The following is a 17,373-nucleotide window of genomic DNA, read 5'->3' on the forward strand; positions in this document are numbered from 1 at the left end:
CTGTATATCAAAGGACATAATCAGTAGAGTAAAAAGGCAACCTCTGAAACTAAAGAAGGCATTTGGAAATCATATCTGAGAAGGGATTACTATCCAGATTATATAAAGAATTCCTACAACTCCATAACAAAGAAACAACCCGACTGAAAAGTGAGCAAAACTTTTTTCTCCAAAGAAGAAATACAAATAGGCAACTAGCATATGAAAAGATGCTTAACATCATTAATCACTGGGGAAATGCAAACCAAAACCACAATGAAATATCACCTCACACTCATTAGAATTTTTGCTATATCTCTATATTTATCTATATCGACAACAACAAGTATTGGCAAAGATGTGGAAAAATTGGAACACTTGTGCACTGATGGTGGGAATGGAAAAGTGTACTGGCACTGTGGAAAACAGTATGGCAGTTCTTCAAAAAATTAAAAATACAATTACCATGTGACTTAGCAATTCCACTTCTGTGCATGTACCCAAAAGAAATGAGAGCAAGATCTTGAGGAGATATTTGTACACGCATGTTCATAGCAACATTCTTCACAATAGCCAAAAGATGAAAGCAACCCAAGTGTCTATCGACAGATCAGTGCATAAGCAAAATGGAGTACATACGTACACTGAAATACTATCAGTCTTGAAAAGGAAGGAAATTCTGACACATGACATAACATGGATGAAACTTGAGAACATGATGCTAAGTGAAAGAAGCCAGTCACAAAAAGACAAATATTTGATATTTTAGTTATGTGAGGTATCTAAAGTAGTCAAAGTCATAGAAACAATAAGTAGAATAATGATTGCCAGGAAGGGAGAAAGGGGAGTTGTTGTTTAATGGGTATAGAGTGTTGATGTCGCAAGATGAAAAGGTTCTAGAGGCTGGTTGCACAACTGTGCAATTACACTTCAAACTACTGAATTGTATACTTAAAAATTGTTAAGATGATAAATTTTATGTTATGTGTATATTAGCATATAAAAGATTGAAATGTAGTGACAACATGGATGGATCTTGAGCACGTTATGCCAAGTGAAGTAAGTTAGATGGAAAAGGACAAAAGTCATATGATTTCACTCAGATATGGAATACAAAACAAAGAAGAAACAAATGAACAAACAAAACAAAACAAAAACTTGTAGACACAGACGACAGATTAGTGGTTATCGAGGAAAGGGAGGTGGGGGAGGGCAAAACAGGTGAAGGGAGTCAGTTACATGGTGATGGACGGAAACTAGACTTTTGGTGGTGAGCATGCTTTAGTGTATACAGACATCGAATTATAATATCGTACACCTGAATCTTATATATGTTATTACTAACTTACACTGTTATTAATCAATGTTACCTTAAGTGAAAAAAACAAAACTTTTCTCCAAAAAGCTCCAGGCCCTTATGGCTTCACTAGTGAATTCTATCAAACATTTAAGAATGAAAGATTACCTATTCTAAACAAAATCTTCCAGAAAATTAAAAGGAGGTAAAATATGTCCCAACTCATTCCGATAGACCAGTAGTGCCCTGATATCAAAACCAAAGACATGACAGAAAGAGAAAACTGCAGAACAATACCTTCATGAACACTTCAATTCCAAATAAAATTTCAGTAAATCAAATCCAACAATATATTAAAAGGAATATATCCTTTTTATAAATCCTGTGATTTATCTCTATTACCGGGTGGATTTACCCAGGAAGGCAAAGTAGAGTTAACATTTCATAATCAGTTAATATAATTCACCATCTTAACAAACTAAAATTATAGCTAACATTCGATAAAATCTAACATCCATTCCTGATTTTTAAAAAAACAGCAAACTAAGAATCAGGAGATTTCCTCAACCTGATAAAAGAAACGTACAAAAACCCCCTAAGCTAATGTTATACTTAATAGTTAAAGACTGAAGGTTGAAGGCAAGTCAGGGACGTCTGTTCTTACTACTTTCTATTCAAGATTGTACTGGAGGTTCTAGCCTGTTCAATAAAGCAAGGGAAAGGAATAAAAGGCATCTGGATTGGAAATGAAGAAGTAAATCTCTTTTATTGTCAGATGACATGATCGTTTATATAGGAAATTTGATAGAATCTGCAAAAAAATCCACTAGAAATAGTAAGTGAGTTTAGCAAGATAGCAGGATTCAAGATCAACATAAAAAAAATCAAGTGTATTTCTATTTACTAACAATGAGCAATCAGAAATAGACAATTCAAAAGGATATTAATTGCACCAAAAGATGAAACAGGAATGAATCTGACAAAATATGTGAAAGGCCTGTACACTGAAAATATTGCTGAGAGAAATTAAGGAAGATTGTATCTGTTTTCTACGTTGCTGTGATAAATTAACATAAATTTAGTGATGTACAACGACACCCATCTATTAATTGTAGTTCCGTAGGTCCAAAGTCTGACATGAGTCTCACAGGGCTACAATCAGGGTGTCAGCCAGGTGTTCCTTTCTGGAGGCTCTAGGGGAGAATCCATTTTCTTGCCCTTTTCAGCTTCTAGAGGCTGCCTGCATCCCTTGGCTTGTGGTCCCTTCATATCACTCTAGCCTCTTGTGTGCTGTCGTCATATGTTCTACTACTCACTTTGAGCTTCTTGCTTCCTTTTTTGGGGGCTGAAGGATATGTTCATTATCTCGCTTGTGATGACGGTTCACAGGTATATAATACGTCACAATGGATCAAATTGTACACATTAACTATATGCAGTTTATTTCCCCCTGCCGGGCTCAGTCTTCCTCTTTCCCACCGGAACCCGTCCACCCCTGAGTTCCCGGTTCTGTGTCTCCGCCCACTCTTTCTGTTTCTCCCATAACTCCTACCCATAATAGGATGGAGGAGGACAGACAACTAAAGGAATGAATCTTCCTGAGCACCTGAAAGCCCTACAAACACCAGGACAGGGAGACACGCAAACACATGAGCACACACAGACTCACACACAGGGACACGCACCATGACCACCACCACGGCAATGCAAACATCCCTTTCCAATTGAACCCACAGAAATATATATAAGCCTGCACACGTGCAAAAATGGACATGAGCACATGCCACTTCACGCACAGAAACGCATCAGCACATTGGCAAGAATACAAACACATCTTGTATAAAAATCATATAAGCATATGCACAGATGCAAGCAGGCCTGGACAAACATGCAAGCGTCAACACACAAACAAAACTACATGTAGACAGTGCATGCTCACTACACCCACAAAAACAAACACACGTGTGTGTGTGTGTGTGTGTGTGTGTGTGTGTGAGAACACTCATTCCCACTGATCTTGGTAACCATCATAGTATCTCCTGGGGCATGTGGGAGGGGAGTGAGCAGTTCACTGGGCTGCCTGAGCAGGAAGTATGAACTCAGCACCTTTCTTTCAAGGTCTCGCCCTGGGGCGGTAGGGAATGGATGAGGTTACATAACGGAGTTAGGGGGCAGGCTTAGGATAAAAGGCCCGGCTTGAGACTGTCGTGGGCTGGAAGGCAGTCAGTCTGGGACCATGGAGCTCAGTGTCCTCCTCCTCCTGGCTCTCCTCACAGGACTCTTGCTTCTCCTGGCCAAGCGCCACACAAAGGCACATGGCCGCCTCCCACCAGGCCCCCGTCCTCTGCCCTTCTTTGGGAACGTTCTGCAGATGGGCAGAAGAGGCCTACTCAAATTCCTCCTGCAGGTGAGCTGCAAATGGAGGGGGGCTAAGGATGACTCGCAGTCTCTGTACTTGAGGGTCACTCACCAGAAGGAGAAAGGCACACTTCCAGGCTCAGGGGTGGGTCACGTGAAGTTTGGTGCCGTAAAAGACATGGGAACAAAGCACGGTGGATGGTGGCCAGACAGTCAGAGGCGTCCCGCTTGGTCGGAAATGCATGGGTGCTGTCCCAGGAGTGGGCAAGTGGGCGTGAGGCGGTGTCGTGGCGTGAGAATTGGGTATAGAATTTCACATCTTCTGCCACTGTCTATGAAGTCCCTGGGCACCTGCCTGCCCCGGGAAGAGAGATAAAAGGAGGCAGTGGCACTAGCCAAACAGGTTTTTCCTGTGCCAACGAAAGAGGGCAAAGACTGGTTCATGGCAGGGCCAGGACATGGATGGAGAGGAAGGCACGTAGCAGGCCAGGAGGAGCTCGCTTACCGGCGAGCGATATAACATAACAGCTGACATTAGGGAATATCGACTAGGCTCTGTATCCCTGCGTTCCTGGGTGCTTTCATGTTTGAACGTCCATTTATTAATCAATAATGTAATCCCTGCCCATGAACCCACTTCCTGATGGGAAAACTGAGACATGACAGCAACTTCCAGCTGTGTCCTGCTTCTCCGTCCGTCTCCACCCCTCCCTCACGGCATGGTGACCACGCTCCTGAATCTTGGGCTTGTCATTCCTTTGTTTTTAACAGAGTTTTATCACATATGCGGAGACCTTAAGTAGGCATTATTTAGCTCTCGTTGTTTTCAACGTACCACAGTGTACCGTGCTTTCCCGCAAATTTCTGGATTTATGTGGCTAAGATTTACTACATCGGTATAAGTATTCGTCAGGTCTTGTTCACAAGAACCCTGTGGCCTAAGTGTTATCCTCATCTTAAAGGTACAGGCAGTGAGTCTTAGCTTGAAGAAAGCACTTGTCCACAGTCACACGGCTGGGGCTTCACAAAGCGGAGGCCGGGGTGGCACAGCGGTCCTTTACCTCCAGTGTCCTCATAAACTGAAGCTGCCTAACAGTTTGGAATAACCGAGATCCCGAAATCCATTAAGAATCTGATTAAAGTTGTGGGCTCCCTCCCCTCCCAACATCCACACACAGTTTTGCATTAAAATTTGAGAATTCCAGACCCTTAAAGCTCTTCTATGAATCTTTCAAAAGAGAGGGAGGGACGGAGAGGGAGAAGGAGAGGGGCAGAAGGGGAGAGGGAGAGCGGGGGAGGGAGAGAGGGAACGAGGAAGGAGAGGGCACGAGCTACTGGGCGTCTTGATGGGACAGTTTGGGGAGGGGGCCGTCCTCTCCTCCATTCCCCGATATGCTCCCAAGTCCTCTGGAATCAGACAGCTCTGGCTTTGTGACAGTAAGAACGAGTGCCTCGTAAGACGGTTGTGAGAGTAACATGGGACACTGCATAGAGTGTACCGTGAATGCTCCTTAAACGGCAGCTAATTTGATCCACTCATTCTTCTATGCACTCATTCAAAGGTAACTTATTTACTGGGCATCTTATGTGTGCTTGGGAATGTTCTAGGTATGGCATTGGGCAGGGCATACAAAATAAACCGATAAGGAAATATGAGATAGAGGCGAGCTCTGATTCCAAGAAAGCAGGGTACTATTTTAGAACGTGGTGGGAGCTGCTTTGGATTGCAAAGGCTCCATCCTGCTTTATCTCTGGGCAGAGACCTTAAAGATGCAGGGGGAAGGCGTCAGGGAGAGGCAAGTGTTGGTGCAAGAACCCAGAAGCAGGAGCAAGCTCAGCATGTTTTGGGGACAATGAGGAGGCTGAATCTGAGTGTGCACAGGGCGAGTGGGGGAGAAGCAGAGGGGTGACGGGGCCACGTCATGCAGAGCTGCGTGGACCGTGGTAGAGACTTCAGATCTTATTCTCGCTGAGGCAGGAGCACCTGAGGGCTTGGAGCAGGTCAGGGATATTACTTAATTGACACTTTAATCAGATTACTTTGGGGTCGGTGGTGAAATGATTGCAGAAGGGACAGGAACGGGAGTAGGGAGACCAGTGAGTAGGCTTTGCAGATCAGTGTGAGACATTTTTCAGTAAGCTTAACCTTTTTATGATTATAAGTTAACTTTTTCACTGAAGTTTAATATCACCCTAATAAGTGCACAAATCTTGAGTACTCAGCTCAGTGAATTTTCTTAAACAAACAAGCTCACATAAATGACATACACATAAGCAATAACAGGCCCATCCCCAGGAACCCCCATCAAATTCCCTTCCAGTCACTACCCTCCCACTATCCTGATAGCACGGGGTAGTGTTACCTGTTTTTGAACTTCATATAAATAGATTTATGGACTCTTTTGCATCTGGTTACTTATGCTCAACATGATGCTTGTGAGTTTCATTTGTGTTGTTGGGTGTAGCTGTGGTTTGTTCTTTTTCATTGCTGTGTAGTATTCCTTGGCATGGCTGTGTCACTATATAATTATCCTCTATTGACGGTGCTGAACATTTTATTGATAAGGTTTCGATGAATCTCCTTGTTCTTTATTTAGGTGAATACAAGTACACATTTTTGGGGTACGTAGCTAGGAGTGAAGCTGATGAATCATGAAGGACGTGTGAACTTTCTGCTTCAGTAAAACCCACTGAGCAGTTTCCCAAGAGGCTTAATGATGTTAACGATTTTTCAGATTCACAATCACCACCAGAGGGCCATCGCTTGCCCTTCATGTCTACCGACGGGGTGGTTCAGCGTACTTCTTTGGAGGAAATTGTCAAGAGACAAACAGCAGGTTGAAGAAGAACGATTCTCTAGTTGCGATTCCAGGGAGATCTGGCCAGACTCAAGAGTATAGATGGGGGTGATATCAGAGATATTTAACCATCTGTATGGCCTGGGGCACCAACCAATCAAATAGGCCCCGGCTGGGTCATGGGTTAATCCTTTAGTTGCTGGGTCCTGGGAAGGTGAAAGGCAGACTGGGGTGGAGGGTTTCCGGGCAGAGGTTAACTACCAATCCAAATGTAAGTGTTTTAATGGTTCGACGACTGGGATGACCACGGAGGCGCACACTAATAGCAACCCTGGGTGTTGGTATGCTTGGCAGCAACGAGACAAATATGGGGACGTCTTCACGGTGTACCTGGGGTCAAAGCCCGTGGTCATGCTCTGTGGTATCGACAGCATTCGGGAGGCCCTGGTGGACCAAGCTGAGGCATTCTCTGGTCGGGGGAGAATTGCTGCTGTTGATAGAGTCTTCCAGGGATACGGTAAGGGCCTCAAAGGCACCAGGAGGGAATGGGGATGGGAGGGTGGGGATAGGGGAAGATGGGACGGGAGGATAAGGGCTGGAAAGAGGCCCAGAGTCTCCTTCTACCTTCCTCTGCAACCCATGCCCACCTACACCCCAGGCGTGTTCTTTGCCAATGGAGAAAGTTGGAGGGCCCTTCGGCGATTCTCTCTGGCCGCCATGAGAGACTTCGGGATGGGCAAGCGAAGTGTGGAGGAGCGGATTCAAGAGGAGGCTCAGTCTCTGCTGCAGAAGCTGCGGAATTCCCAGGGTGAGCCTGGGGAGTGGGAAGGAAAGAAAGAGAGTGAAACCGACAAGTGCAGGCTGCAAAGCAACCGAGAGAGGGGCTGTATGTGAGCGGAGAGAGAGGTAGAGATAGAAGAAGAAAGAGCCAGAGAGACAATCAGACAAAGGAATGGGGACGCACAGAAGAACATGCAGATGGACAGAGCTGGGTAGGAGAGGGACACAGGGTGCTGGAAGGGATGTGGTGTATAGTGTCAAGGACATAAACCTAGATATTAGTACGTCGTCTACTTGTGTTCAGGGAAACCAATTCACGGGTTAACTGTATCTATCAAAGACAAAAACAGGACTTCTATGAAGGAAAGCAGAGAGAGAAAAGGGAGAACTATAGACACTATGAAAACGACCAAGTGTGTGTTCGTTTTCTTGAGCGAACTCCTGACGAGCTGGCAGTAAGCATGGAGGGCAGTTGGAGTTTTTGCTCCTGGCTCCTGGATGGGCCGTCAGAGGAGCATTTCTGGTTGTTTTGAGATGCTTCCTAAATGGGTGTTTATGAGACATAAAGGTGACAGGGTCCTTTAGCAAAAGATCGTGAGACATAAACACAGAGGTTTGGGAGAGGAGGCAGAGACAGAAACACAGGGAGCAACAGAGGAAAACGGACAGAGGGACGGAGACTAAAGACAGGAGGAAACAGAGTGACACCAACAGAGAGACAGAGGAAGAGAGACCGAGCAGAGACAGACAGTGGAAGAGACTTGGAGAGGTGGAAAGAGAAAAGTAGAGGGACAGACAAGCTGAGGAAAGAGTCTGCAGAGGAACAAGAGAAGATCGACCGCTGAGACCATCAGACAGGGCTCACCCTGACTGACGACCTGACACACCTGGGCTCACAGCCCACCCTCCCTCCAACAGGGGAAGTCTGGCGTATACAGACATCCATTACCAAGTGCAGAACGATTTCCCGAAGGCCAGAGACCTGTGGAGTGGGAGAAAAGAAGGGCAGGGGAATGATGTAAAAGGGACACGGAGAGCAGAGCTTTATCATGTGAACATGCAATGGACTAAATAAACACCTGCACTGCGCTCCCCCTGCCCTGGAACTTTGTTGTACCTCCCCGCTAGGGAGTCAGGGCTAGGGCCTGAGAGACGACCTATCGCACAGCCTCGGGTCTGAACCCAAGCCCCAGCGGTGAGTCGCTGGGTCACCCTGGGCAACTTACTTGACCTCTGTGTCGGCCCATCTATGGAATGGAGATAATAACACAACTGTACCTTCCTCATAAGGTAGAGGTGAGAATTAAATAAAATCATGTGGGAAGTGCTTAGACTGGGGCCTGGGACATCGTACAGGCTAGTGAGTGTTAGCCGTCATTACTCCTGTTCTCTTTATCATTGCTGAGTGATGGAGGACAGTTCCACAGAGATGGGCAGCAGCTAGGCATTTGAGTCTGTGCTCCCTGACCTGCCGCCTCCTCCTCCTCCTAGGAGCCCTCCAGGACCCCACTTTCTTGTTCCACTCCATCACTGCCAACATCATCTGCTCCATTGTCTTTGGGAAACGCTTTGCCTACAGTGACCCCGAATTCCTGCGGCTTCTTGACTTGTTCTACCAGTCCTTTGTGCTCAGCAGCTCCTTCCCCAGCCAGGTCAGGGTGCGGGTGAGGGCGGGTGGGGACGATGTGGCTATCTAGAGCAGGGGAAAGGAATGATGTGCTTTGGGGCCCCCGAAATGCAGCTTCCGGTTTCACGAGAAGCAGGGACGATGGGGAGAGACAAGGACACAGGCACCTGGAGGGAAAGAGAGATGGTGAGAGATCAGAGAAAGAAAGGACAGCGACAGAGAAGGCAGAAATAGAGAATTAGAGGAAGAGACTAAGAAAATGAGGGCTTGGAAACGAGAGAGTATAGGAAAAGAGAGAAGCAAACGATATTAAAAAAAGGCAGAGATAAAGAGATCTTGAGAGACAGAGTTGAAAAGAATGTGTGTGTGAGTGTGTGTGTGAGTGTGTGTGTGAGTGTGTGTGTGAGTGTGTGAGTGTGAGTGTGTGTGTGTGTGAGTGTCTGTGTGTGTGTCAGAGACAGAAGAGGACAGAGATTCCCCTCGGAGGTGTTGTGTTGAGGCCTAGGAGGGCTGCCTGTTTCCAGTGACCCGCCAGCTCAGCTCCAGGAGGACCTCACCGCCCCCTCTCCCCTGCAGATGTTGGAGTTCCTCCCCGACATCTTCAAGTCCATCCAGGGCACACAGAGGCAAATCTACAGAAACCTGGAGGAAGTCAAAACCTTCATTGGCCGCAGCGTGGAGAAGCACAGGGAGACCCTGGACCCCAGCGCCCCACAGGACCTCATCGATACCTACCTGCTTCGCATGGACAAAGTGGAATTTGGGAGAGGGGGAGGTGGGGGAGGAGAAAAGATGGGGGGGGAGAAGAACGAGGGGGGATGGAAGAACGCAGGATGGGGAGGGGAGATTAGGAAAAGGGAGGGGAGATGTGGAAGGGAATGGACCCGGAGATGAAAGGAAGGAGAAAGTGGAGAAGGTGAGGCTGGGGAGTGGGAAATACAGGACAGGATAAGGGACAAACGTACCCACACAAGCAGAAAGAGGCTGGGAGAGCAAGCGGGACAAACACGGCGAAGAGATGAAGAGATGGACTGAAAACAGAGCCAGAGTGAAGAGAGGCTGAGAGACAGAGCTAGAGATACATGGGTGGATGTGCAGAGGACAGAGCAAAGCAAACTGGGCCAGAGGGCGTGAGAGACTCAGAGACAGGAGGAGGGCGCAGCAAGGCTCCAGCCTCCCGTAACGCGAGCCCCGCCCTCTGTCCCCAGGAGAAGTCCGACCCGGGCAGCGAGTTCCAACAGGCGAACCTCATCCACACGGTGCTCTCGCTCTTCTTCGCGGGCACCGAGACCACCAGCACCACTCTCCGTTATGGATTCCTGCTAATGCTTAAATATCCCCACATCGCAGGTGGGCGGGCCAGGGACAGCCAACCGGGGGCGTCTTTTGGCCCCTTTTTGGCGGCAGAAGTGGGGTAGGGGTCCTGCGCGAACGAGAGAGGCAGCGTTCCCCTCTCATATCAGGAGCACTGCAGGACTGAATGAGCTGCCAACTAAGCCAGCTCTGTCGGTGGATGGACAATGAAGAATCTGTCAATCTGTTCTCCCCCTGATTTGACGGATCACTTAAAGATGGATCCATCCATCCGCCCATCCGCCCATCCATCGACCTGTGCTTTTATCCATTAATCGATCGGTATACTCAGATTCTTTCATCTCTAAGTCACACCAGAGCATACCCTCCCATTCTTTATTTGCACTGATTCATTCATCTGTTGACCCTTTGAAACAGTGATTAATTGCATAAACTATTTGTCACTGATTCATTGGCTTATTTATCCATTCATTCGTTCATCTGTCCTCTGATGAACTAGATTTCATTCCTCAAGCCTTCCATCGGTCAGGCGTTCAATTCATCCTCACCCCCTCTATCCTTCTATTCATCCACCTTTGATTTATTCATTTATCATCAAGCCATCTTTCCAGTTATCATTTTCTTTACCTATTTCTCCACTAATGTGGACTATTCCTTCACTTCTTCTTCCATAAGTCTAGCCCTCCGTCCATTCATGTGATTTGTTTGTTGATTAGGTTCATTTATTGTCTTTGGACAAGTTATTAATTAACGATTTATTAACTCACCTATTGATGTGTAAACAAATGCGTACACCATTCTTCCACTCACTAGCCTTTTTATTTATGAGTTGATTCATTGATTGCTGTATTCGTTTATCTATCCAGTTATTCATGGGTTACTCTGTTGATCTATTTCACCGTGATGTTCCTGAGGACCTAGGACGGTGCTATAATGCACATGCATTCAATATTAGTTCATTTTCCTCTCATATTAGAGCAGGAATTTTGACAGGTTCATAGCCACGAGTTCTTTCTTTTTCCTCTCTCTCTCTCCATTTTTAAATTAAAAAAAGTTTTGGTTTTTATTTCTTAACTTTGAGTTCTTAATCTGAAATTTTAGGTGAAACCGTGGTGCACGTGTGAGTATTTATTTGTGCACATGGGGAGAGAACCCACGACATTCATTAGCTATCAGTGGGTGAGAATTCTTGTTGCTTTTCCTTCTGAACCCCCAGCCCAAGCTGGTTGCTCTGAGACTGTCAATCCTTGACGACAGTTTTTTCTGACTCATTGGCCCATAGGAAGCAGTGTCCCTGCTGAAACGCCTCTTTCAATGAGGTTCACTGGTCCCCCTCTTCTGTGCAGAGAGAGTCCACAAGGAGATTGACCAGGTGATTGGATCACATCGCCCTCCAGCCCTCGCTGACCGAGCCAAAATGCCATACACTGAAGCAGTTCTCCATGAAATCCAGAGATTTGCGGACCTCGTCCCTATTGGTGTGCCCCACAAAGTCACCAAAGATACTTATTTCCGAGGGTATATGATCCCGCAGGTGAGGCCAGCTGGTGACCTTTCTTGTGTGGGCATCCTGGGGTTTCTAAATCTCTAAACCTAATCTCTTGTTGTTTTATTATTAGGGCCTCTTGTTTGGTTTTATTTTTGTTTTGTTTTCAGAGTAGAATAGGGAAAGAAATGGCAATATCTTTGATCTTGTGATCATCCCTCAGGGTACTGAGGTATATCCCATCCTGAATTCTGCTCTCTATGACCCACGTTACTTTGAAACACCAGACACCTTCAACCCTGACCACTTTCTGGATGCCAGCGGGGCCGTGAAGAAGAACGAAGCTTTTATCCCTTTCTCCATAGGTAAGCTGGATCTTCACTTACTTCCCAGACACCAGAGTGCAAGTGGCTTCCCCAATTTGAGACATCAAGGAGAAGTCTCCTTTCTTTTGAGTCAGCAGTTAGTATATGCCAGTTGCTTTACCTGTATTATGCCATCCCACATTCACGACAACCCTCGAGAGGGCTTAAGAAGGGAGATCCCCACCCAGTGGCACATCTTGGTAAGCCGGACCGTGGTCAAGTATTTTAACCTCTCTACACTTTGGTATAAAATATCCATTCAGCACTACTCTAAACTCAATGCTCTATTGAAGATAATGCGTCAGACAAGTCCCATAGAGACACCGATCTTGCCTCGGCAAATTTACAGTCCAGCACGGGAGAGGGACATTCATCATAGGGCCACAAAATAATATCCGATTATAGGAATTAATGCCTGTAATGTGCTTAGAACTGCTTGGCACAAAGTAAGTGCTTATTATTATTATTATTATTATTGTTGTTGTTGTTATTAATCATAACTGTGATAAGTGTTCTGAAGCACTTTGGGAGCACACGATTGGAAATAACGACTACTCCTGGGTTCTGTGAAGAAAAGCACTGGCTTCTATGCCAAGACCTCATGAGCGAGTATCAATCAGCCCCCAGAAAGAGTCTTCCAGGCACAGGGAACATCAAGGGCAAAGCCTGAAGGTGGATGAACCCAAGGAGCCTGAGGTGTGGATTACAAAACGAGAGAAGGGTGAAGAGCCCAGCTGGAGGGCCATGAAAGCCTAGGAAAGTTGAGGTTTCTCCTGTCGGCACTGGGAGGTCAGAGAGGGTCTTGACATGCTTTGATTGATCTCTATCCCCATTCTGCACTCTGGCCCCATTTAGAAAACAACCTGAGCCCAGGGTCCTCATCCTTTGGGATAAAGGAAGACCCCAGAATCAAGTTCTTAGTCCTGAGTTCCATCAGCGATTTCAGTGACCCAGGGCCCCTGGCTCTGCCCGGTGCAATGGCCTCCTCCCTCATTTCATCTTAAGTGAGAGCTGGGGGACATGCTATGCATTGAAAGAAAGACACACCAAGCCAAATGGTGTCAGATCCAAAGACGTGCCAGAGGTCGCCCAAAGGACAGCCCCAGGGATGGAGAAGACCAGTGCGGGGATGGGGGACGGGGGAGACAACAGGCTGCTCAGGAAAGAGCCATTGTCATAGAGCTGTTTGCAGCAGAACCAGCTCTGCCCCCAGGATGTCTCAGCTCTCCTCTCCTCACTGCTGGATATGCCAGGAAATGTGTGACCCCTTCCCCAGATACCTGCGCACAGGCACAATATCTAACACCTTGAGAGATCCAGGAAGTGCCTGGAGACCCATCCTTGAAAAAAGCTGATGGCCTTTGCAAGGTCATCAGCTTGCAAATCAGCAACCACTGAATGAAGGAAGAGGCTCCAGGTCTCTCTGCCTCAGCTTTCTGGCCCCATTCGTCCTCATTTCTCTCCAAGCCTGTGGTTTACATCCCATTAAAGTGGGGAACCTCACGCCTCTGAGAATGTGATAGAAGCCATGGATTCCCACCGCGTGCACATCAGCCCTGTTCACAAATTTTTGTACAATATGGTTTTTTTTTTCAGAAGTCTTGGTTCTCAGGCTGAGATAAGAAGAAAAGCCAGAGATAGACACTCACACACAGTGCAGATACACACTCCACAGACTTCCCACCACCCACACCCAGAAACAAACACTAAGCATTAACTACACCTACAGGACCCTAAGCACCGACCTGGTGTTATCCTAAGAAATTTTAGAAATATCAACTTCTTTAACCTCACAATAGCCCTATGAGATAGGTACCATTCTGCAAATGCACACACCTACACGTGTGGAGGCACACACACACACACACACACACACACACACACACACACACCCCGGACAGGATGAGGGTCCTTAGATTCCATGGGTTCAACTGAACCCCTTGGAAATCTCAACAGAAGCTACAATGTGCACCTGCTTTCAGAGAGTTTGGGAGCTCCCCTAGAAGTCCACTCTGAATTTCCGCTTAAAGCCAGTCCCATGCAGTGGGATTGCAATGCACACAGGTGTCTGGGCTTTGGGCGAAGAATGTGCATCCACTCCAGGTTTACATTGTGATCCTCTGTGTCCACAGGCAAGCGCATTTGTGTTGGCGAAAGCATCGCCCGTGCGGAATTATTCCTCTTCTTCACCACCATCCTCCAGAACTTCTCTGTGGCCAGCCCCGTGGCCCCTGAAGACATTGACCTCACACCCCGGGAGACTGGAGTGGGCAAGGTGCCCCCAGTGTACCAGATCCGCTTCCTGTCCCGTTGAGGGCTTCCAAGGGAGAGGCTCACATCATTCCAGGGTCATGAAGCATCCCCACCTCTGCAGGGGATGCACCTGACTTTCTCCATGTTTTCCTGCGTCTGAGAGACCTGCTACAAGCCAGTATCCTTCCGCCTGCTTGGTTTGCTATCTTCATGCAGTCACACCTCCTTCCACCATGCTGCAGCTCTTCTTAAAGACTCAAGGAAGCGTTTTCCTTTCCTCCAGTAAGAGAATTCCAGGTGTTGTGTAGAGAGAGAAAGAGAGGGCTGAAAGGGGAAACTTGGCTCGAGATGTCTCTGCGGTGGTGCCACCCAGGCCAGGGCTCCCCCTGAGGGACTTCTTCCCTCATCAGAATAACCACAGCTTCCAGTTGTCAGCTCTCCGTGCTCCAGGGTCTCTGCATACAAGATCCGGCTTGAATCCTCCACCCGGTCACCCCGTGTGTTGGGTACAATGAGCATGTTCATCGTACAGATGAGGAAATAGAGGCCGGGCAATGGCGTCCGTTGTGTGAGGCCACACGCTAGTGAGCAGAGGACCAAGATTCATGCTCTGTCTCCCTGGCTCTAGCACTCAAACGCTTTACCAAAGTTCTCTCCCCATAGATTTTAAATTGAGAAATTCGCGGAAGAAAAACCGTCAAGAATTTTAAAGATTATAGTCTAGTGCTTTCCGTGTCCCTGGATTTGCCTCTTTTGCATATTCTGTATGATAAAAACCACACACTATGGGATCTCTTGTGACTGGCCTCTTTCTCTCTTTGCATTTGTGGCCTTGCTGGCTGGGGACAGACTGCCCCTCCCAGGGTCAGCTGACTGCTAGAGAAGGTGGATCACTGCCTTTCACATAGGAGCCAACCGGCGTCTCCAACCGCCTCCTTGAGCTAATGCTCGCACACGAAGTCAATGTTTTCCGTAACATTGATTTTCCTAAGTCAACCCGGAGCCGCCGTACCGGGCCGCGTACCAGACGACTAGGGACAGCACCTATGCCTTAAAGCCACCAGGATTATTTAAATTAGCCAATTTTATTCTGTTTACCCTGCCGGCCCTCCCTTGGAAACCCCAATAAAGGCGGCAACCTATCCCTTCCCCTTCCCCTCTCCCCTTCCTACCTCCTTGTTAGATAAGACAAAGGTTTCAAGGTTCTTACTAAATGTTCTTCTTGCTAAATATTAAAAAGTAGCACAGGATTTTGCAGAGGCAGCTGTAACAGGATGAGCTTGACTGGAAAGTTGAGCTTTTGGCAAAGAAGAAATCGACATGTAATTAAGCAAATAGCGCATGTAAGCGGTGGCTCCCTTCTGGGAGACGGACTCTGGATGTGCGTCCTCTGTCTCCTTGACTTGCTGCGAGTCAAGAAAACTACCTAACGACAATGTTCTGGAGTAAATCGAGCATCCCAAGCGGCAAACCCCTTGAGTCTGGCAGTATCTTGACCAGCACTGGGGCTTGTCCCTCTAGGCCTTCGCGCTCTCTTTTCTGGAGGGAATGGGACTAATAAAGTTTTCTTTCCACGGCATCGACTTCTCTATGGTGTCACTCAGTTACCTCCATCAATTAGAATCCCATGAGTACAAATGAGACAACCTTAGAGGCTTGGGCATGGCATATTGCGTGAGGCCCCATCGAGCTCTGGCGAGGGGTGGGGACACAGGAAGCATGGGCTCAGGTGACCTGCAGGGCAGAGCGGTGAGGAGCAGGGCCTCAGGAGTCACAGTGCCTGAGTTTGAACTGTGATGCCGCCATCATCCAGCTCTGTGAGTCTGAGCAAATTTCTTAAGTTCTGCCTCCCTTCTTCCATCTCCAAGGGTCCTTGGAGGGTTTCAAGGTTCTTACTAAATGTTATTCATTTAGTAACTAAATGTTAATATATGCGGGGAGCGTGGTGCATTGAGCCGTCCACGGGGAACGTTCCGGGTGTGTTAGCTGCCATTACTGATCAATAGAGGTTTAGCGAGCACGCATTACATGTTAAAGGAGGCGTAGAGGCTATAGCAGATGGGACACAAAAATCAAAGTCCGTCCCTTCACAGAGTTTTTTAAATTAAATTGATCGGGGTGACATTGGTTAATAAAATTATATAGGTTTCAAGTGTACACCTTGGATCGAGAGAGGATTTTATGAATTTGACCTCAAAGGCAAGGGAAGTAAAAGCCAAAATGAATGGGACTCTATCAAACTAAAGCAAAAGAAAGCACCAACAAAACAAAAAAGCAACCAACCCAATGGGAGAAGATATTTGCAAACAACATCTCTGATGAGGGGCTAATATCCAAAATATACAAAGAACTCATACGATTCAACAACAACAGAAAGCAAACAATTCAATGAAAACATGGGCATGAAGAAGGACCTGATACAAGGACCCCATGTCCGGAAGAACTGACACAAAGAATGTGACATAAAGGAACTACATCAGGGTGGAATGTAGGGTTAATCCCAGCACAGCCCTCCTTATACCCAGAAGACAAAAAGGGCCGCTTGGTTAGCAGCCCCAAGGAAGACAATAAACGAAGGACTCTCTGGGCAATATCTGTTCCCAAGGACATTTTCTGCTGTTTCCCGTGGGCACTGTATGCTCCTTCAGCTGTTCCCATGGACATTGTGTGCCTGCCCCACTTGAGAAGGTGGCTGGTTCGCCGTCCTCAAAAACGCTATCTGCTCCTGTAACTAAGCAGCGCAGTAACTTAGGAAGGCAGTTACTCCCCTGATGAGTCAGTTTTGCCAAGGAGCAACGTCATGGAACGATGCAGCAGCTGATTCCAGGACCGGCCACCCAGTTCTTCTTGCCTCCCCTCTGGTGGCCTGGGAAACAAACTCTGGCTAAAAAGCCAAGATAGATGGCCTTGGCCACCCCCACTCCCTTAGTTTCCATGGCTACTGATTTCCCTATAGAATCAATGCTCCCAAAACACTGCAGGAGCCAGACTTTTGGAGCAATAGCCTGTCTGTGCCTCTGGGAGTTGAGACCCTCTCATAAACACTTAATCTATTTAGCCCAACCCCTGTGTCAGTCTTCTGGCTGAGTTTGGAGCAGGCAGGTAGCATGAGCCCA

The 17,373-nt window shown here is 47.1% G+C and overlaps 1 protein-coding gene across 2 annotated transcripts; it reads left to right on the plus strand.

Annotated features, from left to right (window-relative positions):
* Positions 1 to 3,473: 3,473 nt before the first annotated feature.
* Positions 3,474 to 15,836, plus strand: LOC120595325 (cytochrome P450 2B4-like). 2 transcript variants are annotated; one of them, XM_039853413.1, is made up of 10 exons: positions 3,474 to 3,683; positions 6,787 to 6,949; positions 7,091 to 7,240; positions 8,704 to 8,864; positions 9,416 to 9,592; positions 10,048 to 10,189; positions 11,500 to 11,687; positions 11,863 to 12,004; positions 14,137 to 14,381; positions 14,927 to 15,836. In XM_039853413.1, the coding sequence occupies exons 1-9, from the start codon at positions 3,513 to 3,515 to the stop codon at positions 14,316 to 14,318; spliced, it is 1,476 nt and encodes a 491-aa protein (XP_039709347.1). In that variant the 5' UTR covers positions 3,474 to 3,512; the 3' UTR covers positions 14,319 to 14,381; positions 14,927 to 15,836. The 2 variants fall into 2 exon arrangements, with proteins under 2 accessions (XP_039709347.1, XP_039709357.1); XM_039853423.1 differs by lacking the exon at positions 7,091 to 7,240.
* The last annotated feature ends 1,537 nt before the right edge of the window (positions 15,837 to 17,373 follow it).

Source organism: Pteropus medius, unplaced genomic scaffold, assembly GCF_902729225.1.
Source record: "Pteropus medius unplaced genomic scaffold, Ma_sr-lr_union100, whole genome shotgun sequence".
NCBI lineage: Eukaryota > Metazoa > Chordata > Mammalia > Chiroptera > Pteropodidae > Pteropus > Pteropus medius.